The 24,746-nt window shown below is 39.4% G+C and overlaps 1 protein-coding gene across 2 annotated transcripts in view; it reads left to right on the forward strand.

The window, feature by feature from the left end:
- The window catches only part of NFX1 (nuclear transcription factor, X-box binding 1), a 52,570-nt gene that overhangs the window by 18,500 nt on the left and 9,324 nt on the right, over positions 1-24,746 (forward strand). For both annotated transcript variants that reach the window (XM_087721955.1, XM_087721954.1), the window contains exons 11-21: positions 1,444-1,474; positions 2,724-2,806; positions 7,176-7,284; positions 8,787-8,906; positions 10,821-10,900; positions 12,142-12,372; positions 15,702-15,775; positions 17,739-17,840; positions 18,304-18,345; positions 18,501-18,599; positions 21,652-21,718. In XM_087721955.1, the coding sequence (XP_087578081.1) occupies positions 1,444-1,474; positions 2,724-2,806; positions 7,176-7,284; positions 8,787-8,906; positions 10,821-10,900; positions 12,142-12,372; positions 15,702-15,775; positions 17,739-17,840; positions 18,304-18,345; positions 18,501-18,599; positions 21,652-21,718 (1,038 nt within the window). The remainder of the gene's footprint in view (positions 1-1,443; positions 1,475-2,723; positions 2,807-7,175; positions 7,285-8,786; positions 8,907-10,820; positions 10,901-12,141; positions 12,373-15,701; positions 15,776-17,738; positions 17,841-18,303; positions 18,346-18,500; positions 18,600-21,651; positions 21,719-24,746) is intronic.

Consider the following 24,746-nt stretch of genomic DNA (forward strand, 5'->3'; position numbering starts at 1 on the left):
ACAATTTGCATAATTTCTCTTGATACCATTTCACATATTATACAAATTGCCACAAATAAGATAATTGTCAGCTAAGTTTCACTTTATTTTTAAGCTCTTTATCTGAACTACATTGTATTAAATGTAGCTGTTTTGGGGCGATATCTAAATGAAAATGTTGCATCTTAAGGTTCTTAATTAGGGGTTTGCTAAATTAAGATGTCTCTTGTATTTTTGTATCTTGATAATTGATAAAAATAAATAGAAACTTTATTTTGGTTATTGACCAATGAAAATAGTCAATAAAACTACCCATAGCATCAAAGACTGTTGTAAGAGCAATAGCGCTTATATACTGCCCCATAGTTCTTTACGGAATCCTTCGGGATTGGGCGGCATATAAATGTGGTTAATTAAATTAAATTAAATTAAATTACAGCACTCTCTGGGCGGTTTGCAATCTCACCATAATGTCCCCAACAATCTTGGTCCTCATTTTACCAAACTTGGAAGGATGCTCAGTCAACCTTCAGCCCCGTCAGAATCGAACTCCAGGATGTGGGCAGAGTTTATCTGTAATACTGCATTTTGACCACTGTGCCATCAGGGATTTGCGGGCAAAGCTTATATATAATGTAGCAGAGTTCCAGGTAGTCCTCATTTAACAAACCATTTGTTTAGCATCTGTTCAAAGTTATGACTTCAGTGAACCAAGTGTTACTTAGAACCAGTTCTCAAAGTTATGACCAACATCCCTGCTTTCATTTGAATATGATCTGAGTCAGTGGTGGGTTTCAAAAATTGTTCGAACCTACTCTGTGGGTGTGGCCTCCTTTGTGGGAGTGGCTTGCCGCCCATGTGACCGGATGGGAGTGGCTTGCCATCCATGTGACCGGATATAAAGATGCCGACGACACTTGTCAGAACCACCTTCAATTACCTCACACACAGCACTGGCATGCATAAGAATATGATGTAAACTTGTTTTTTAAAAGGCATTTTTGGTTTGCGTTAAAACAACTTCAATACACGCAATGTTCTGATTGCACCACAAACGCAGTAGTCATCCTTACCTTTCATAGAGGCACTGAGTTTTATAAATATGAGCGTATATAGTGTAGAATAATCATATCCAAGGACCAGTGGTGGGTTTCAAAAATTTTTGGAACCTCTTCTGTAGGTGTGGCCTGCTTTCCGGGTCTCAGTTTTCTAGATGTGGGTTTAATTTCAGTTCAGCTAAGAAAATGCATACTTACCTGTTTCCAAAACTTTGCTGACCTCCTGCAGAATCAGTAGCATTTTTTTAATATAAGGGGAATTTTTCAACTGCTAAGCTGGTGTATAGAATACCTTTTGTTCTTTGCAAACAATAAGATTGTGAAGTACACATGGCAACACACTGCTTTATCTTCCTTAAGCGTCAGAATGATAGTATAAATATTTACAATTTAATTTCCTTTTTAGGAAGTTCCATGTGCCTCTCTCAAAAATCAAGGTAAATAATCTTAACATATACTAGCATTTTTGCCCCCCCCCCGAACCTCCAGCAGCACTCTATAAGCCTCCATAAAGCTATGCATGCATTTTTTTATTAAAAAACGGGCCCGTTTTCATGAAAAACGGGCTGTTTTTTGCTCGTTTTTGCCCCCCCCGGAGCACTCTGCAAGGCTGAGGGGGGGCCCCAAGGCTGTTCATGCCTTTTTTTTAAAAAAAAAAAAAAGGCCCGTTTTTAGGAGGTTTGCAGAGTGCGGAAACGTTTTTTCCCCCTTTTGGAAAACTCTTTAACTGATTAATGAAAATTACGTTGATCAAGTGCTGTGCCAGCAGAAACAAAGATGCTGCAGATTGTCAGCGATTTCTTTCTCCAGCACATGGATAAATACACCTGGAAACATCTACCTACCTATCTACCTACTCTCTCTCTCTCTCTCTCCCTACCTACTGTATTTCTCTCTCTCTCTCCCTCCCTCCCTCTACCTACCTATTCTCCCTAGCTACCTACTATATTTCTCTCTCTCTCTCTGTCTCTCCCCCTCTATCTACCTACGTGCTTACCTACCTACTCTCTCTCACTACCTATCTTCTCCCTTCCTATCTACTGTATTTCTCTCTTTCTCTCTCTCTATCCCTTTACCTACCTACCTACCTAACTACTCTTTCTCTTTCCCTACCTACCTACTGTATTTCTCTTTCTCTCCCTCTCTATTCCTCTATCTACCTACCTACTTTTTTTTTTTAATTTGCCTCTTCAAAACCTTGGTGCATCTTATACTCCGGTGTGTCTTATACTCCAAAAATATGGTAATAAATGAAGGATATTCATTAGAAGATGGAAATAACTATATTATAAATGAACATATTTAACATATTTCCATCAAGATTATAGTTCAGACATTTTCATGAAGCTGAAGAAAAGTATTTCACATTTATGAAATGCACAGATTATTTTTAGGTACAGAATAATTGCCTGCAATTACCATTAATCAATTTCTAGCTTTTCTCTTTCTATTATATGTTGAATAAGCAACAAACTAAATATATTGAAATGTTAACTTTTCAGTATTTTTTTCCTTTAAAATCTTCTTGAATTCTGAAGTTAGTGTTATTTGTTTCCCTTTTGATTATAAAGATTTTGCAATGGCTAAATATATCAAATAAACGGAGAAGATAAAACGTTTACTTCAAATTACATTAAATAACTGTCAATTTATAATAATAATTTAAACATTTTCCTTTTTTAACAGTTAAAGTTCCATTTTTATGTGACAAAAGATGCAACAAAAAATTGTCATGCGGACGACACAAATGCAATGAAACATGCTGTGTGGTAAGTTCATGAACGTGTGAAAGAAGGAGCTGTGTCAGTATAATTGCACTATTTTAATTGCGTAGATCTAGCAAGATTGACCAATAATCAGAATGCATAATCATCCTGAATTTCACTAATAATCAATTGAAGAAATCATTTTTTTTAGTGACTGAAATTGAATTGGTTGAAGACATGGGTTGGAAGTAGTTCTCTTATTGTTATTATTCATGAGTATGCTTCGACTTCTGATTTTTATCAAGTGGCTAGTCAAGATAACTGGCAAAAAACCAAGACATAAGCAATTGCAATGTAATAGAAGTATTTAATGTTATTGTTCATTAATTCTATTCCGGAAAAGGTCTTACTAAATTGTTTTGACACTTTTCCTAAAATCAAAGTATAGGATTGAGCACAAATTTTCAGAGGTCCTTCTTAGCTTTACTGTCTAGGCAGGTCCAGATTAAGAGACTGCACCGCCCGAAACTGGATGGGAGAGAGGGAAGAATTCAAGATATCCACACTCTAGAATCTCTCAGGATATGTCCAATAGGCTACAAGATTTTAACTTTAGTTTGGCTAGATTCTGCCCATTTCATATAAACAAATAAAGGATTGGACTCAATTGGATCTCGATTTTTAGCCTTTAGACTTGGACCTGACAGTAACAAAGGCATGTTTATATTAAAAATGACATGCATAATACAAGTAGTCCTTGTTTATCAACAAGCAATCATTTACAATGATGCCGAAAAATAACTTTACAACTAATGCCAACATTTATGACTTTCCCTCAGTCATGTGATTATCATTACGGTAATACGTGTTGTCCTATGCCTAATCTGTTGTTGTCCGTCCCCCCCCCCCCCCCATTTGAGAGGTAGCAAAGGAAGGGATTGCAAGAGAGTAAGCAGACTCACAATGGGGCATACACATTGAAAGCACTGCATTAGTGCCAACACTATGCATGCAGACAGTTTAATCCACTCTTATGTCTGCTTACAGGTGGTCCTTAACATAGGACCAATAATGGAACCTTCCATTATGGTAGCATGTCATAATGGTCATAAAACGTGTGATTTAATGACCTTTTTTGTGGCAGTTGTTGCAGTAGTTGTTAAGCAAACCAGGGGTTTGCTATGGATACAGTTGTGCCCAAAAAATGGAAATGTTAGCTTTTGACAAAACAATTGTTAATATGGTCACATGACTGGATGCTGCAAACAGCCATAATTATCGCCAAGTTCCCAAAGTTTGCCTAACCATCAGAACTTCAAATACAGGTCATAAGTCTCCTTTTTTGGGGGTTGGTCATAGCTTTGACCTGTCACTAAGCAACTGCTCATAAATTGAGGACTACCTGTAGTTTCTTGCAATCTTTTGCTCTCCAATCTCTCCAGAGTAGAGTATGGTTGAAACCCCCCCCCCCCAACAATTTCTATAAGTAATCTATACTGGGTCTAACCCACTTCTCGCTCACCCTATTGGAATTCTTAGTACACAATGGAGGGTACAGTTAGTTTGTATTAGTTTTTTTTATTTTTGTGTTTTTAAATTTCAATAAAAAACTATTATTTTAAAAAAGCAGAAGGTATGAAACTGTTTAGTCTTGTCAGTTTCTAACCAGCCAGTCCAGTTCTTGAAGTGAAGAAAAGGGAAGCACAGTTGCAACCATATGATTTCTCACTTAGCAACCACTTCCCTTAGCAATGGAGTTGCTGGGGCCCAATTGCTGTTGCTAAATGAAGACTCTCTGTAATGGTAACAACTAGTACCATGGATGTAATTGTTCAGGCACATTTCTTGCCAGTTCCACCAACTGGAAATCCAGAACAACTAGAATCAAGGGGCACTTCTTAATGGCAGTTCTACTCTTTTGTGACAGGGGAGGCGGGATCCTACCCCAAACCTTGTAAATTTCAATCCTAGAGCCTGATTTCCTAATAAACACTGTTTTGTTCTTCATTACTGAGCCTATTGCCTTACTTAAACGTCAGACAAGTGAATCAATTCTTTCTTTAAGTCTGTCTGGAATCTTATTTCAAAATTCCAGATAAATTCTCACAATGGTTCATACGGATACTGAAAAAGAGTCTCCTAGATTACATCATGTTCCAGTCCAACATGTAGGACTGCAACTATCACCATAAAATAGGGCTACCAATTTCTAGTTGTTGTGATAAGGCTGTCATAATGTGGTAATGACAGCATTCAGGAGTTCAAGAGCATAGGTAGTAGTCAACCCATTTAGTTTCTTGTATACGTCAGTGAAGTTGATCAGAGCAATTTCAGTCCCATATCTTAGCTAAAAATACAAGTGAAATAGGTGCACATAATCACTATCTTTCAGATGTGTCTTCAGATGCCTGTCATTTTCTAGAAGATTGTAGTTAGCAATAATACCTTCAACATTTGAGATCAAGTGATTGTTTCACTCTGAATCAAGGAAAGACATATAATATTGGTCTTCTCACTGTCTCTTTTTGATGGGGAAAGATACAAAAAAGCATTAATACCTTTAATCATAGCTCCCTGTTCTGACCCTCTCCTTCGTCCAGTAACAAATGCCGAGACAAGCTTAACTGGAATTTCACAGCACTTTATTAGCAAGAAATCAAAACCTCAGTGGCTGAAAGCCAAGCATAACAAACAGATAAGAACCTTGGCAGCAACTCAGACTTCGACAGATAACAGCTTCTCCAGTGTTAGGATTGATGTTGAATCCTGAAAAACCAGGCTCCTCCCAGTCTCTCTTTAAATACTATCTTGAGAGGAGCCTAATTACAATCACCTGAGTCCAATTATCTTTGGTAACTGAGTAGCTGCTCTCTACGTCGATCTGTCCGGCATTGCCGGGCATCCAGGAACAACTCCCTTGGCTCCTCCCCACTGCTCCAATGCAGGACTTCAGGATCACACGCCCTTGTCTCCTCCCCACTGGTCCAAGGCTCAGGCGCCTCCTGGTGGCCAACCAGCCTCTCTGCACCCTGCTTGGAGTCGGAACCCTGTCCAGGGTCCTCCACATCCTCCAGAGCCGACTCATAGGGCCCCTCGCTGTCGGAGTCTGGTGGCAGCTCCAACGGCTCATGCTGGGCCACAACAGCTCCCGTTCTCTCTAATTGATTTAATCAGCTTGGAGGGGCAGTGATCAGTTAACATATGGCAGCATTAATCACACGAGGCTTAAGCCATATGCTTCCCATTCACAAACTCAAAAAAAGCAAGGTCAAAAGGTTTATGGTTGCCACAGTTAGATTATCATGTTCTGCCTCAGATTAAATTCCAAGTTAAGACAAATATGGGTGACTATCGATAAAAAAAAACATTATAAACTTCTCACAGTAAGCCTTTGACTGCTTTGTTGGCCTGGACAAGTAAACATTTTTCAATTACTATAACAGAATATTGCCCAAATTAGGTTTAATCCACCTTGTCTGACCCACCTGATGATTTCTTCCATAATCCGTCCTCTGTTGTAATGGTCAGTATTATGATTAATGCACCGAAAATTTGTCTGGGCAAGATCATTTAGTGACTGTTTCATCTTTCTGTCCGTGAGAGTGCCCTCTTATTGAAAATCTAATTCAGGCTCTGGCAATTCTTAAGTAGTCTAAGACAGGATTGTCTGTGTTCCATGTCTTTCTGTGTGTATTGAAGAATCTTTTGAAGCAGCTGTTCCACAGTTTGCATCTTCTGATATGAAGGACATGATAGCTAAAGAAGGCTTCCTCAAAGTGTTGAAGATTCTATATAAAGGCTTTCCTTTTGATATTTGGTAAAACAGTGTGCTGGCAGTGCTAGAAATTTATTTTGAAAGGATAAAAAAATCTCAGTATATTACTCCCAAATTTTCATTATAAAATGCTACTTTTCAACTATCATTATTGGGAGAAGACAAGTATGTGTCAATGACACAGGGCGGGCCTTCTCCAAGTACCGTTGACTACGGAGTGTCGTCTGGCGGCTCCTCGGGGGAGAGCCTTCTCTGTAGCTGCCCCGGCCCTTTAGAACGATCTACCCCCCGAGATCCGGACCCTCCCCACTTTCTCGGCCTTCCGTAAGTCTGTTAAGACCTGGCTGTTCCAGCAGGCCTGGGGCTGTTGATCTAGGTTGACCTTCAGCCCCATTAAGATCGAGTGCATGTTGTGTCCTTCTTTTAACTCGTTTCTGCTTTGTATTTTAATTTTTTTTTAAATACTTTTAAACTTTTTTTATGTAAGCCGCCCAGAGTCCTTCGGGATTGGGCGGCATACAAATCTATTAAAATTGGAAAAATTGGAAATGCGTTTGACTGGATCCTGATTTAGAATTTCTATGCCGAGTGAAGAGTTCTAATTATTTATCATTTTTTTAGTTCCTGATCACCAAATAATTTTTTTTTTTTTTTTAGGATAAGGAGCACAAGTGCTCTTTGATTTGTGGACGTAAACTGAATTGTGGTATCCACAGATGTGAGGAACCCTGTCACCGTGGCAACTGTCAAAAGTGTTGGCAGACCAGTAAGCATTCATCATGATTGTCTGTAGTTTGTCAGTATGTAATGCGTTGTTTAAAATACTTTTGATGATTCAGTACTTTACGCATAATCTAATGAAGGTTAGTGACTAAGCCCTGTGGCATTTGCTTTAAGCATCTATTTATGTTTAGGTCCCTGCTATTTATGGTCTGTTTCAATGGGAATTTTCTTATTGAATGCACTGTCTTCCCTTATTACGTTTATAAGAATAGTCTTATTACGTAAGACTATTCATGTAGTCTTGTTCACTGTTATGCCTATAAAAACCTTAAGGAAGTTAGAATGCCATTTATATATAGCAAAGCCTTCTCAGAACCCAGACTGTTTTAATAATGGTTGATTGTAAGACTACTCTCTTTCTGGGAATAGTGAGTTGTTACTAAGTGTACAGCTGCACATATTCATGATTCCTAATTATCTAAATCCATTTCAACTTGCTAGTCTTAGATTTGACACTAACTGAGCAATGTGGGGGGAGGAGCAGGGGGTACTACTTTTGCACTACAATGCTTTCCAAAGCATCTTGTGGATATCACTTACCACTAGCAATAGCAATAGCACTTAGACTTATGTACAGTTTCATCCCTGGTAAGTGGTTTACAGAGTCAGGATATTTCCCCCCACAATCTGGCTCCTTATTTTACCCACCTCAAAAGGATGAGTCAACCTTGAGCCTGTCAGGATTGAACTCCTGGCAATGGGGAGAGTTAGCCTGCAATGTTGTATTCTAACCACTGCACCACTACAGCACCACAATAGCAATAGCAGTTAGACTTATATACCGCTTCATAGGGCTTTCAGCCCTCTCTAAGCGGTTTACAGAGTCAGCATACAGCATATCGCCCCCACAATCTGGGTCCTCATTTCACCCACCTCGGAAGGATGGAAGGCTGAGTCAACCCTGAGCCGGTGAGATTTGAACCGCTGAACTGCAGCTAGCAGTCAGCTGAAGTGGCTGCAGTACTGCACTCTACCCACTGCGCCACCTCGGCTCTACAAGACCTCGCTTGAGGGAGCAAGTCTCCCAGATGGACGATACAGGTAGTTCTCGACTTAAAACAGTTCATTTAGTGGCCATTCAAAGTTACAACTGCACTTAATAAAGTGACTTATGACCTTTTTCACAGTTACAACCTTTGCAGCATCCTCATGGTCATGTGTTGAAAATTCAGATGCTTGGCAACTGGTTCATATTTATGACAGTTGTTTGGTCCTACAGTCATGTGATTGTTTGCGATCTTCTGACAAGCAAAGACAATGGGGAAGCCAGATTCATTTAATAACTCGCTTACTACCTTAACAATTTCATTGATTCACTTAATGGTTGCAAGAAATGTAATAAAATGGGTCAAAACTCACTTAACAAATGTCTCACTTAACAACAGAAATTTTGGGCACAATTGTACCCACATAACTCTACTGCATATCCATATTAATATTAATTAATATTGAGAAGTAATTTATTTTACCTTTTTTTCCCTCTAGGTTTTGAGGAACTAACTTGTTATTGTGGTGGGTCAGTGATTTATCCCCCAGTACCTTGTGGTACACGACCACCAGAATGTAAAAATCCATGTACCAGGCCTCATGAATGTGATCATCCAGGTAAAGTACACATTTAAACCAGGGCTGAAATCAACTCACCTTCGCTACCAGTTCGCAAATGTGAGCACATGCTCGTGAGCGTCACCTCCGTGCAAGCACAGAGCATCAAAAACGGGACGTGATGTCATCCAGGCGGGTGGGCGGAGCCTCCAACCGCCACCTCTACCAGTTCACCCGAACCAGATAGAACTGGCTGAATTGCACCACTGATTTACACTGTTGTTTATTTGCTAAAGGTGCAAAATATTTTAATATATATAGTGTAGGGAACAAAATAATATGGTCAGATGATTTCAGAAATATTCTAAGATTAGTACTGTTGCATTGAAATGCCATTCTGCTAGCAGAAAGCTTCTATTACCTTCTAAGCCCCATTTTCATCTATATGTGAGTGTCATATCCCGTAGTTTAATTTCAGCTGCACAAGTCTTATCACAGATTACTGAACGAACCTTTGTACAAATCAGTGCAACTTGATTAGGGTAGATATGGACATTGTGTTAGATCAGGGGTGTCAAACTCAAGGCCTGGGGGCTGGATCTGGCCCGCGGGGTGCTTTGATCTGGCCCGCGGGACCTCCCTGGAAACAGTGAAGGACTGGCCCACAGTGTCTCCGGCAGCAAAAATGGAGCCCAGGAGTCCGTTTTCTCTGTGCTCAGGTGATGGTGAGCTGGTCAAACCTACCCTGGCCACGCCCACTCCACGCCCCCGCCGCCTCCCCCCGATGTCAAACACAACCCTGATGCGGCCCTCAATTAAATCGAGTTTGACAACCCTGTGTTAGATGTTTTACTAGAAATGGAAAAACTGCTGACAGAAAAGTGGAAGAGCCTTTTCCAATTAGTGTAATAGCAATAGCAATAGCAGTTAGACTTATATACCACTTCATAGGGCTTTCAGCCCTCTCTAAGCGGTTTACAGAGTCAGCATATCGCCCCCACAGTCTGGGTCCTCATTTCACCCACCTCGGAAGGATGGAAGGCTGAGTCAACCTTGAGCCGGTGAGATTTGAACCGCTGAACTGCAGATAACAGTCAGCTGAAGTGGCCTGCAGTACTGCACTCTACCCACTGCGCCACCTCGGCTGTATGCTGAATACAGAATACACCTCGGTGTATTCTGAAGAAGCCACTGAGCATGTTCTAATTTAAAACAATGCCACAATTTCTAGTAGATTAATTAAGCCTGAAATCCCAGCTTAGATTTTGTTTATTAATAAAGGGCTACCTTCCTTTGCTGTTTGGATCAAGATCCAAGTGTGACAGGTTGTTTCCAGCTTTGTTTTGATTTTAGGATGCATATGGCTCTGAATGTTTTTATTTTTCTTTAATGCCTGACAGATAATGTGTACATTATGACTAATTTGTTATACTTTACATTTGGATACCTGGACATGTTTAACTTCATATAAGTTATTGTTGTAAAGGATTTCTGACTATTTTTCGAATGTTAGAATAGCTGCTACTAGAGCCGAGGTGGCGCAGTGGTTAAATGCAGCACTGCAGGCCACTTCAGCTGACTGCTAGCTGCAGTTCGGCGGTTCAAATCTCACCGGCTCAGGGTTGACTCAGCCTTCCATCCTTCCGAGGTGAGTAAAATGAGGACCCGGATTGTTGGGGGCAATATGCTGACTCTGTAAACCGCTTAGAGAGGGCTGAAAGCCCTATGAAGCGGTATATAAGTCTAACTGCTATTGCTATTGCTATTGCTAATTAAAAAAGAAATAGTTTGGATGGGATTGCAACTTCACACCTTCATGAAGTTTTTAATACAGTAAATTCAAACATAAACTTGATTTACACTCTTACTTCAATAGTAAAAGATGGAAATATAATGCTGAAATAACATACCAAAATGCATTAGGTGTTATTGGAGAGATTATTTCTGTGTTTATTTTTTCCTTTTTCTGTATAGTATATCATTCCTGTCACAGTGAAGATAAATGTCCACCATGTACATACCTTGTTCAGAAATGGTGTATGGGAAGACATGAAGTAAGTGAATATTATACTTTACCTTTGTTAGGGATAAATTTTATTATTCGTTCTTTTTTTTTCTAATATATGCCTTATGATATGGGGAAAACATTTTCAGGCAAGTTTTTCATTCCTAATTTCTTCCTGAAATTTGTAAATCTTCATTATTTTGTAAAGTTAAGTAATGATGAAAGCAAAATATTTAATAATTAATTTTGAGAGGCGCTATAATTAATACATCAGGTATAAATAAAAACCCATTTGAATGTATTTAATTGGCTGTACAATTAAAACCTAACCTAATATAGTCTCAATAGTAAATGAAACCACAGCTACCAATGTGATAAATTTTCACTTTCACCAAACAGCATTGTCCTACTTTTTTTCTTGAGGTACACAATAACAAGTTTGAATTGTTTGTGAACAATTCTGTGCACAGATCTGCACAAAAGTTTTTAGATGGGTTTCTTTTATCGTTGCCTTTGATTTAATAAAACAAAAAAGGAAGGACATGAAAAAATAGATGAGTTTATCTGGCTGCGGCATATCTCACTATGAAGAAGAAATCTGAAATTTCAAGCAATTTGTGATGAATTGATTCAGCATCCTTGGTTTGGGTATATATCAGAGGTGGGTTCCTACCAGTTCGTACCAGTTCGGTAGAACCAGTTCGTCAAATCTACTGAACAGGTTAGAAGAGGTTCCACCAGAAAGCAGGCCACACCTATAGAAGAGGTTCCAAAAAATTTTGAAACCCACCACTGACACACACACACACACAAACACACATACACAGAGAGAGAGAGAGAGAGAGAAAGAGAAAGAAAGGAAGAAAGAAATAAAGAAAAAAGAAAGAAAAAGTGAGAGAGAGATGAAAGAAAAAAAGGAAAAAGGGACAGAGAGACAAAAGGAAGGAAAGAGAGAGAGAGAGAGAGAAAACACATAATTTAAGGTGGTTCTGACAAGTGTCATCGGCATCTTCATATCCGTTCACATGGACAGCAAGCCACTCCCACCAGGTCACATGGCCGGCAAGCCACTCCCACAAAGGAGGCCACACCCACAGAGTAGGTTCGAAAATTTTTTGAAACCCACCACTGCTATATATGCTTTCAATATGACAGCCAGAGAGATTGCAATCAAGTTGGCAGTAATGGTATATATATATCTCCATATTTTAAAAAAGGAGCAGGTTAAGCTACTTCCTTTCTAACACAGGTGGCATCCATCTCTTTGCTTTTTTTTTCTTTCTAATTCAGTTACGGAGCAATATCCCTTGTTACCTCACTGATATTTCTTGTGGTCTTTCCTGCGATCGAATGTTAAAATGTGGAATGCACAAATGTAAAAGGATCTGTCACAAGGGGGAGTGCCTCATAGATGAAGAATGCAGACAGCCATGCACTATTCTTAGACTTCACTGTAATCATCCATGTATGTCTCCATGCCATCCATCTTTACCTTGCCCTACAACTTCTTGCCGTTCAAAGGTAGGTGGCTGTGACAATTCATTACACCTCTCAAGCAAGCACAGATGCCACTTCCGCAAATAACTTAAGCACAGTATTTCAGATAAATACTGCTTTGTTACATTTTTTTTGCTGAGATATTTGCTATGTGTATTTCTAGATTTCAAATTGTATTGTTTATTTAGATTGTAGATTATAGATTGTAGAAGTTTATTTATATGCCGCCCTTTTCCCTGGGGGGACTCAGGGCGGCTCACAACCCAAAGGGGAGGGGGAGACAAACTTTTAACATATAAGACAATACATCATTAAAAACACAACATTCATACCATTCGGGCGGGTTACAGTCTTAGCCCCAGGCCTGACGGGATAGCCAGATTCTGAGGGCTGTGCGGAAGGTCTGGAGGGTGGTGAGGGTACGAATCTCCACGGGGAGATCGTTCCATAGGGTCGGAGCTACCACCGAGAAGGCTCTCCTCCGCGTAGTTGCCAGTCGGCACTGACCGGCAGATGGAACTCGGAGGAGGCCTAATCGATGAGATCTAATAGGTCGCGTGGAGGTAATTGGCAGTAGGCGGTCTCTCAACTTTTAAAAAATGCTATACTAATTGCCCAAATCTCCATTGAAGTTTTCACTTCATCCTAAGATTTCTTAACGTTTTATTTAATTGATATATTGAAGTAGATTGATCCTGGGCTTAAACTAGCAAAATGATCTAAAATAGCTAAGAAAGTTGACATCCAAGCTACCTGGGCCACCTTTTCCATTGTTTGCTTACTTTTATACCCAGTCAAATCAGATCTTTGTGGATGCCAAAGTAGGGAGTGGGGATTAAAAAATGCCAATGACTAAACCCGACTTGACAGCATTTTCAAACAGAACCTGGAGGGTTTTTACCTTTTTCAACCTGATTGAATGGGTAGATGAAGACGTGAAAATATGTTCTCATAAATGGTTCCACCACAAAACCGCGGACAACAAAATCGCGGTCGACGAAAGCGCGCATTTGACATCACAGCGCGACAAAAACATCGCGCTGTGATCGAAAAATGTAAAAATAAAGCGAAAACCTTACCCTAACCCCCCCAAACCTAACCCTAAACCTAACCCTTAACCTAACTCTAAACGTAACCCTTAACCTAACCCTAAATCTAACCCTAAACCTAACCGTTAACGTAACGCTAAACCTAACGCTAACCCTTAACCTAACGCTAAACGTAACCCTAACGCTCTAAACCTAACCCTAACCCTTAACCTAACCCTAAACCTAACCCTTACCTTTATGTGAATCGGCTTGCTTTAATTTAATTTTTATTTCAATTTTTAATTTTTTTCGTCGCGCTGTGATGACGTCAAATGCGCGCTTTCGTCCATAAATAACCCAACTCACAGTTTTATAAGGGCTTAAAAATAACAGAAGCCAACTGGCAACCAATGTAGTTCCCAAAGCAGTGGGGCATTCAAGACTATTGCGATATTCTCATACCCCCAAAATATCTAAGCGTTGTATTTTGTGCTACCTATAGCTTCTGAATACGTTCTAAAATCAACCCTGTAGAGAGCTTGTTACATTAATTTAGGTGGGAAATGATTAGGGCACTCATGTTATAATCAGTACAGACAGGACTGCAAGTGGCACTCAAGATATAACCATACAAAAGTCTTGGCCACAACAATCACCTGCTGATTGACTAGGACTTGTGAACTGGGGGAAGACTCAATTGCAAACTACCTCTGAATGGGGCGATCGGAGATGGTCTTCCCCTGGAATTTGTATTTCTATTGCAGTTAGATATATATGTGTTCTGACCCCCCTCGTCCTACACCAAAGCACGCCAAGACAAAGATACTGCAAGGATTTATTGACACACAGACAGGACCTTGGCAGCAATCCAGCACAGACCAGACCTTGGCAGCAATCCAGCACAGACTAACCTTGGCAGCAATCCAGCCTGCCAAGCTATCCACGATAGCTTCTCCAGCTCTAGTGAATACGTTGATTCCTGCGACGAGCGTGTGGAAAGTCATTCCTTTTATAGTCTTGAGAGGAGCCTAATTACCACCAGCTGAGTTCAATTATCTCCTGTAACTGCGTAACTGTTCTTTACGCCTATTAGCTCTTCGTTGCCGGGCATCCAGGACCTACTCCCTTGGCTCCTCCCCACTGCTCCAATGCATGACATCACTATCACACTCCCTTATCTCCTCCCCACTGCTCCAAGGCTCAGGCACCTCCTGGTGGCCAACCAGCCTCTCTGCGCCCTGCTCGGAGTCAGAACCCTGTCCAGAGTCCTCCACATCCTCCAGAGCCAACTCATAGGGGCCCTCGCTGTCGGAGTCTGGTGGCAGCTCCAACGGTTCCTGCTGGGCCGCATCATATATGTCTGTGTGGTGTCATTGCTTTTACTATTGTAAGCTGCCTGGAGTCACCTCCCAGGAAGATGGACAGCAAACAAATTTCATAAATAAAAATAAAATAAATAAATAAAAATAAAATAAATAAATAAAAATAAAATAAATAAATAAAATAAATAAATAAAAATAAAATAAATAAATAAAAATAAAATAAATAAATAAAAATAAAATAAATAAATAAAAATAAAATAAATAAATAAAAATAAAATAAATAAATAAAAATAAAATAAATAAATAAAAATAAAATAAATAAATAAAAATAAAATAAATAAATAAAAATAAAATAAATAAATAAAAATAAAATAAATAAATAAAAATAAAATAAATAAATAAAAATAAAATAAATAAATAAAAATAAAATAAATAAATAAAAATAGCCACCATCACAAAGATTCTCTGTCTTGAAGGGATTAAGTTTCAATTGTCCAATTCAGATTCTAATGGCTTCTGGGTACACAGTTAGTAGCGCTACTATAGAACCTGTTTGGCCTGGGACCATGATATATAGTTGGGTATTACCACAATATTCCTGATGGCTAAACCCTTGCTCTGGCTTTCCTCAGTGTTTTCATGTAGGTGTAAAAAGTAGCGGAGAGTAGAAAGCCCTGAAGCACTCTTCAAAATACAGGTTTCTGGACATATCTCCCCCAACACTTTTGATAATGCAGTTTGTTGAGTCTTTGTCATTGCAAGATGATTGAGAGGCATAATATCTCATAGATTTTACCTTAAAACTCCTCTAGGCCGCTCAGTTTAAATTTTAGCAAATGATTTGAATTGTTTAGTGTCATAATTGTGACATAAGAAAACTAAGCTGTTTTGAGATTAACAAGAGTCCATTTCATTCCAGTAAGTAAATGTGCTCTTTGTTGCTCCTTAGTAATTACGATGTTAAATTTCTGTGAAACTAATTACTGTTTTTCTGATGTTATAGGTTGAGCTTCAGTGTGAGTGTGGAAGGAAAAAAGAGACTATGATTTGCTCAGAAGCAGCAAGTACTTATCAAAGGTCTGTTAAGGCAATGACCTGCCTTTTCTTTATTGCACAGAAGCAGAAGAATAAAAAAAAACATCTTATGTAGCTATGATTTCATTTCCTTCTGAATGTATTCAAATAGTATCAATTAATCTAGCTGTCATGGACAGTTCTCCTGCTCAACTAATTTTACTCCCTTGGTTCATATTGAACATGTCTATAATGAGTTTTCTCGCTCCATATTGGATGGCTCTGTAATATATATCGCATGCACATCTCCTAGGAGATATTTAACATTCAGCAGACTAGTGCCAGAGATAATTTTGGCTCTGTATGACGTTGCTAATATTTAATACTTTATACTATTTATTCTCTACATAATAGGCTGTACTCAGTCTTACGAAAGTAGAATCCCCATCACTCATTTCTCATAAGTGTGGGGAGGTGAGAGAATAAATCAATTCTACTAATGTTGTTAATTCAGCAGGCCTATAAGTAGGGACTCGGTCTGGATTAACTGAGAGCCTGCCAGAAACATCTCTCTATATCTCTGTGCGTATGAGGTTAGGGTTAGGGTTAGTGTTCTGACCCCCTCCTCCGTCCAGTAACGAATGCCGAGACAAGCTTAACTGGAATGTACTTTAATAGCAAGACACCAAAACCTCGGTGGCTGAAAGCCAAGCAGAACAAACAGATAAGGACCTTGGCAGCAACTCAGACAAACTCGGGCAGCAATAAACACAGATAAGGCTTGGCAGCGATCCAACCTGCCAAGCTCACAGTAATGTCCTCTGACATTCAATCCTGCATTGACTTCTGCAAAGAGGGCGTGTGCACAAGTAGCCTTTTTTATAGTCTGGAGAGGAGCCTAATGACCATCAGCTGAGTGCAATTACCTCCTGTAATTGCGTAATTGTTCCTGATGCCTAGTAGCTCTTTGATGGCGTGTATCCAGGAACAACTCACTGCTGGCTTCTGGATCAGTCTCCCTTGTCTTCTCCCCACTGGTCCAAGGCTCCAACCCTGTCCAGGGTCCTCCACATCCTCCAGAGCCGACTCATAGGGCCCCTCACTGTCAGAGTCTGGTGGCAGCTCCAACGGCTCCTGCCGGGCCACAACAGGTTAGGATCTTTGAAAAAGTCGAGTAATCTTTGAAAAGGTGACTAAATATAAAGGGGAGCGTTATCTAATTTTAAAATTACAATTTCAGGGGGAAATTAAATTCTGATATTCTTGAAATCTAACACTAAAGCCTGTTAAGAAATAAAGTAATATAATAGTGTAGTTAAAAATCACAGATACATGTACTAGATACTTCTTTTAACTTTTTCAGATTGCAGAATTGATGCCAAAGATGCACTCATAGGCTATATTATTTCACTGCCTCTGATTCAAGCAATAATTCAGTCCAAAAAGATTTGTGAAATTACAGTATACGTTCTGACTTTCGCCTTAGCACACACATACATACATTTCTGTATCTGTGACCCGTCAAAACCGCGGAGGACAAAATCGTGCTCGACGAAAGTGCGCATGTGACGTCATCACAGCGCGACGAAAAAAATTAAAAATTGAAATAAAATTAAAATTAAAGCAAGCCGATTCACATAAAGGTAAGGGTTAGGGTTAGGGTTAGGGTTAGGGTTAGGTTAAGGGTTAGGGTTAGGTTTAGAGCGTTAGGGTTACGTTTAGCGTTAGGTTAAGGGTTAGCGTTAGGTTTAGCGTTACGTTAACGGTTAGGTTTAGGGTTAGATTTAGGGTTAGGTTTAGGGTTAGGTTTGGGGGGTTAGGGTAAGGTTTTCGCTTTATTTTTACATTTTTCGATCACAGCGCAATGTTTTCGTCACGCTGTGATGACGTCAAATGCGCGCTTTCATCGAGCGCGATTTTGTCCTCCGCGGTTTTGTGGTGGAACCTTCTGTATCATCTTTTAAAGGTCTGCATATGTTTCATAAAATATTCTCTTCCCTTTTTTTTTCTTTTTTTTCTTTTGCAGAATAGCTGCAATATCGATTGCCTCTAAATTAACAGATCCCCAACTTGGAGATTCAGTAGAGATAAGTAGATTGATTACCAAAAAAGAAATGAAGCAAACCAGGTACTAATTCATGAATCAGTGGGGGAATACCTTTTAAATTCAGCTAGTATTTGCCTTTTATGTTGTTTGCGAGATTATATTTTAGTTAATTTTAGTTGACTGATGCAATTTATTGATATGTTTTTAACTGATTTTGTTTCATTATGTAAAATTGTTATACCACCTTAGCATTTGAAATGGAAAGATGAACTTTTAATAAAGTAATTAAATCAAATGTGATTCTTAAATAGCAATTTTGGCTTGGAGGCATGCCTGCAGAACCTATTGTGTTAATATTCCAATCTGTTTAATCCATTTATTGTTGCTAACCTGAGATTATCAATTGCATTTCTGTCTGGCATAGTGCTGTGCCAGACATGATAAATTTTAAGTTCCTGTTCTGTGAAATATTCTTTCTTTGTGCATAAATGCAACAGCATTTTCAAATAAGCGTTTATCATATGTCTCTGTTTTGTTCATTTAGGTTGCAGTGTGATGAAGAATGCTTGGCTCTTGAAAGAAACAGGTAGGTAAATTGCTTTATTGATTTGAATGCAATAAACAGTATGTGAAGTATTATATGACTGGAAGGAAATAGATAATCTCTTACAGTAAATTAAAAATTGGGATTTGACTGTTGCTAGACCGGATAACATTAAATGTTTGTTTATTTATTATTAGACGGTTTGCCGAGGCTCTTCACATAGATGACAATTCTGATCCATTCAATGTTCGTTCCTCTGCACCCAAGTACAGTGAGGTTTTGAAAGAGGATGGAAGGTATGCATTATTATTTTTCTTCATCAACCTGGAGTTTTACCATGTTCTATCTAGATTGGTTTCCTGGTCTGTATATAGTTTTTGCATGACGGCAATGAAGTTTCTGGGCTTCCAAAGTTTGACAAGGTCAACACCATCAAAAGCCTTTCTATAATCAATGGAACACATACTGACTCTTTCTGGTATTTTTTTATCTAGGCCAGTGGTTCCCAAACTTGGCAACTTTAAGACTTGTGGACTTCAACTCCCAGAATTCTCCTGCAGAGCTGGCTGGAGCATTCTGGGAGTTGAAGTCCACAAGCCTTAAAAGTTGCCAAGTTTGGGAACCACTGATCTAGGCAGTTGGAATGATCTTTACACCTTTGGTGATTTTCTGGGATTATAGCAATAGCAATAGCAATAGCAGTTAGACTTATATACCGCTTCATAGGGCTTTCAGCCCTCTCTAAGCGGTTTACAGAGTCAGCATATTGCCCCCAACAACAATCCGGGCCCTCATTTCACCCACCTCGGAAGGATGGAAGGCTGAGTCAACCTTGAGCGGGTGAGATTAGAACCGCTGAACTGCAGATAACAGTCAGCTGAAGTGGCCTGCAGTACTGCACCCTAACCACTGCGCCACCTCGGCTCTTTATATATTCCTGGCATACATTCCTAGCATTTTGCTTATCCCTCCCAGGAATACCCTACCCACACAGGTAGTCCTTATTTAGCAAATGCCTTATACGGCGGCCACAATGATGATGATGATGAAATCCATCTTCATATTTACAACCTTTATAGGTCTGTAAGCTGAAATAAGACATAAGCACAGTTGCGGTTTCACCTACAGACTTAGCTTAACAACTGGTCCCAATTGTAGTAGCTAAACAAACACTAATTGTACCACAATGAGGCCAATACCGCAGGAATTGCAGGAGACATTTACAATCCTATTGTTTATTCTTCCTATAAATGTTGAATATAATCTAAATCAAGTGTAGTCAACCTTTCTATACCTACCGCCTACTTTTGGATCTCTGTTAGTAGTAAAATTTTCTAACCGCCCACCGGTTGCACAGTAATGGTGATTTTATGAAAACCTAATGAAAATGTTTTTAAATAATGTTATAACATTTTTTTAAAAAAAGTCAATTAAATTTTAAAAAATGAAAGTACTTCACTATCGGACAAAACCCCTACCGCCCACCATGAAAGCTGGAACGCCCACTAGTGGGTGGTAGGGACCAGGTTGACTACCCCTGATCTAAATGAAGATTTAGGAAGCATCAATAACCTGTGCTACACTGACAATGCTTCTCTATAGTTGAGAATTCAAATGATTTTGAAATTCTAGTTCTAGCAAATGAAAATCAAGGAGCACAATTTAAAAAAAAAAAACTAAGGGATTAAGGGATCAAGCAACTGGTACAAAAGCCATCCTTAAATTTAACAATTTAAATTAAATTTAACAAGAAAGATCCTGAAGTGGTGAATTACGTTTGACTTTGAGGAGCAGCTATCAACAATAAAAGAAGCAACGGTCAAGAAATAGATCACAAGATAGCTATGAAGGCCCTAATGCTGTTTTGTTTCTGTATCTACAAAGAACAGAATGGAACAGGGTTACGGTCTCCTTTGACAGCCTATGGGTATAGAAGCTGAACTTGGAAGCAGGATAGAAAGTACATTAATGCTTTTGAAGCGTTGTGCTGAAGAAGACTTCTGACAATACTGGATAGCCAAGGAAACAAACAGATGTATCAGCACAGCAGTGGTGGGTTTCAAAAATTGTTCGAACCTACTCTGTGGGTGTGGCCTCCTTTGTGGGAGTGGCTTGCTGCCCATGTGACCGGATGGGAGTGGTTTGCTGCCCATGTGACCGGATATGAAGATGCCGATGATACTTGTCAGAACCACCTTAAATCACCTCACACACAGCACTGGCACGCATAAGAATATGATGTAAACTTGTTTTTTAAAAGGCATCTTTGGTTTGCGTTAAAACAACTTCAACACACGCAATGTTCTGATTGCACCACAAACGCAGTAGTCATCCTTACCTTTCACAGAGGCACTGAGTTTTATAAATAGGAGCATGATAGTGTAGAATAATCATCTCCAAGGACCAGTGGTGGGTTTCAAAAATTTTTGGAACCTCTTCTGTAGGTGTGGCCTGTTTTCCGGGTCCACTGGTGGAACCTCTTCTAACCGGTTCGGTAGATTTGACGAACCGGTTCTACCGAATAGGTGCAAACTGGTAGGACCCCACCTCTGCAGCACAGTATGTTCACTCGTGGCTGAAAGTATTGTACTTTAGCCACATGATGCAGTAACCCAGCTCTCTTGCGGAGTCTATGAAATCGGGAAAGGTGGAAGAAAAGAGAAGAAGACAATCTGCAATAATGTGGATGAACTCAATTGCAATGAGTGTAGACTATTGGAAGACCTGAAGGACTAGGTTGTGGACAGAAAGACTATCATGGAGAAAATGTACATGGCCTCTAACAGCACCAATTGGTGGCACATAATCAGTCACTGCTCATTCCAATGACATACACAATCCACAATGCATAAAAGTGTATACAACATTAAAAAGGCATTGTAAATTGTTGATCAGTTTGTTCTAACAACTCTAAGACATCAAAAGGATAATTTTTCCTACCACATCTTCACAGATTTGGGAAGACTATAGTCCAGTGTTTTTCAACCTTGACAGCTTGAAGATGTGTGGACTTCAACTCCCAGAATTCCCCAGCCAGCTAGCTGGCTGGGGAATTCTGGGAGTTGAAGTCCACACATCTTCAAGCTGCCAAGGTTGAAAAACACTGGACTATACTTTCATTTTTAAAAACATTATTTTCAAAATATATGGAATGACAATCTCAGAGTTTAAAAAACAGAATGAATTTCCTTCTCTAAGAAACAAAATGAAATTTATGGGAAATCAGAAACGTTTGATGATATACTCACTTTATGCTGGGGTGGCGGGGAGCTGACGGTAGGTTGAAAGAAAAATCCTTAGTTACAGAACTGTTGTTCTTGTCCTAATTATTATTTCTTTCTGCTGCAGAAAAGATTTAAAGTTTGTCAGTGAAGTTGAGAAAGAAATGAAAGCTCTTATCGAAGCAGTCAATAAGGTTGGTAATGTAGAAAACGTGTTCACTCCCAACTACATAAAGTCTTAAATCTTCCATCAAAACCAATATAGTAATATAGGCAGAAAGCAATTAAATCCAGTGCTAAACATTACATTTTTGTAGGGAACAGCCAGTAACACAATCAACATGTTTACTATGGACAGTTTCATAAAATTAAATACACTGTCGTAATCTAAACCATTTTTGACAGATTGGAATGGCAGTTGTCCAAATTTTGTGATATTCCTAGAAGTTGTAGTTGGCATCCTGTGAGCTGGAAAAATTGTCATCGTTTGGCTTTATTTAATATTTGGCAATATTTAGATGTAAGTAACATAATTAAATGTTTACAACAAGATATGTTATAAAAAAGACAGAAGAGAAAAATATAATCAATCTATCCTGGGGTATGGATTAGCAATAGCAATAGCAATAGCAGTAGACTTATATACCGCTTCATAGGCCTTTCAGGCCTCTCTAAGCGGTTTACAGAGAGTCAGCATATTGCCCCCAACAATCTGGGTCCTCATTTTACCCACCTCGGAAGGATGGAAGGCTGAGTCAACCCTGAGCCGGTGAGATTTGAACCGCTGACCTGCTGATCTAGCAGTAGCCTGCAGTGCTGCATTTAACCACTGCGCCACCTTGCTCCGGGCCCTACCCACTCTCATGGCCTTCTGCAAAGCTATCAAAACCTGGCTTTTCCAGCAGGCCTGGGGCCGTTGACCTCTTGATTGAGGTCCGGCCCCTCTCTGATTGGGTGTATGTTGTGCTTTTTTCTTAACTTTGTTGTGTCTCATTTTTTTAATTCTTTTAAAATAATTTTTCATTTCTGTAAGCCGCCCGGAGTCCTTCGGGATTGGGCGGCCTAGAAATTCAGTAAATGAAATGAAATGTTCCTGTAAAGTAGTACCATGTCTAATTTTGTTGGTTGCAGCTCATATTTAGCCAATCTCTGCATTAAGCAAATAATTAGAAATGTAGATGTAATGGGCTCTCAGAACAACCTTGGGAGACAGCACGAAGTGCTTCAACAACTGTCCTAAAAGAGATATCTCAGCCACAGAAGCAACGGAGATAGGGAAAGCATTGCAGAAGCCACCTTCCCTAATTCTCTAGAAAACATTGAGAGAATTTGGACATTAGGGAACAATCTATTTGTTCTTTTCAGTATGTAGAAGCATAGAAGAGTAGGAACAGAATGGAATGATAGTGTCACTGAATTAAAATACCTAGCCTATCAAGAAGGATCTTCAGAAAGAGCAAGAAAACTAAAGTGCCAGATCGAAGAAGAAATGTTTGCTTTCATGATTTGGGCAATTTTTTTTCACATTTTTAAACTGCTGCTTCGTTTTTTAGAGGTATTTCGTAATTTGTATCACTCAAGTTTGCTGCCTCAAGAAATACTGCAACATGAAGCTCTATATACTTTACAGTTTTTCATAACTTTTTATTTTGCTGTTACATTCTGCATTAAACTAACATTTAAAGCTATAGCTTGAGTCCAGTTTCTATATTGAGCAGTAGGGTTTCTATTTTATTTATTTGAAATCATTAACTTATTATTATTATTATAACTTATTATTATTAATAGATAATCAATCACAATTGGAGTATCTAATTTTAGATTCTAAATCTGATCCTATAGAGACTGCAAGAGCATATGTGGTCCTGCCACACTATCTTGTCCAGATGAGGAATTAATATGAATCAAGAATTTCTGATTATGGTCAGGGCCATAAACTGCCAGTCTGGTGATTATTAGAATATGGTCATTATCCAAACACCTGCCAATAAGAAAGGAAGTTACAATGCACGTCAATTCAGATGAAACCAATAAAAATGCTTGTCAATCATTCCATTTTCAGTAGGTGTGCTCTTTGTTACAACTACCCGTGACAGAATTATCCCCATATATAAAAATCACATTTAACTGTCATTTGGAATAGCTTCCAGCTCCTTAGTTTATTCCAAAATCTTTGGAACCTCCAGGGGGAATATTGCCTCACAACAAAGAAGGGTGTTATTAAATCATAATAACAACAAGTAAAGATTTGTGTTTGGCTTCATTTGAGATTTGCAGGAGCAATATAGATTAGATTTTTAGATTTTACTTTATTTGTATGCCGCCCTTTTCCCTGAGGGGACTCAGGGCGGCTCACAATTCAAGGGAGGGGAAAAACAGACAAGTTACAAACATGAAAAATATGGAACGCTTCACGAATTTGCGTGTCATCAATGTACCCCTTCAGAATATAAAATTCAGATGTTCCAGATGTCATTCAATATGGGACATGAGCAGCTGAGGAGGAATATACCGTATTTTCACCCATATAACCCGCCCACGCAAATAACCCGCACACGCATATAACCCGCGGGTTTTCCGGATCGTGTAAAATATTTCCCGTATACCCCGCCCACGCATATAACCCGCCCACGCATATAACCCGCGACGAGTAAAAGAGAAGGGAAACAGCTGAGATGGGGGGGGAAGAAACGGAGAAAGAAGCCTGCGCACGCTGGGGAAGAGGAAAGGAACGGAGGAGAAGGAAACAGCTGAGATCGGGGTGGGGGAAGAAACGGAGAAAGAAGCCTGCGCACGCTGGGGAAGAGGAAAGGAACGGAGGAGAAGGAAACAGCTGAGATCGGGGTGGGGGAAGAAACGGAGAAAGAAGCCTGCGCACGCTGGGGAAGAGGAAAGGAACGGAGGAGAAGGAAACAGCTGAGATCGGGGTGGGGGAAGAAACGGAGAAAGAAGCAAGCCTCCGATCGTGTAAGCCTCCGATCGTGTAAAATATTTTCTGTATACCCCGCCCACGCATATAAACCGCAGGGGGGCGCTGTGCATGTAAAAACCGCATATAACCCGCGGGTTATATGGGTGAAAATACGGTAGACGCTAAATAATAAAATGCATAATAATTCACCTATGGGGTAGAGATATGAAACTGGAGGACAAATAGGTAAAAGAAAATTAATGCATTATAAACTTAGACCCAGTTAATATGCAAAGACACCACAAAAATGT

The sequence above is a fragment of the Thamnophis sirtalis genome, unplaced genomic scaffold, assembly GCF_051295495.1.
Source record: "Thamnophis sirtalis isolate CommonGarterSnake01/CBP01778 unplaced genomic scaffold, rThaSir2_p1.2 scaffold_8, whole genome shotgun sequence".
Lineage (NCBI taxonomy): Eukaryota > Metazoa > Chordata > Lepidosauria > Squamata > Natricidae > Thamnophis > Thamnophis sirtalis.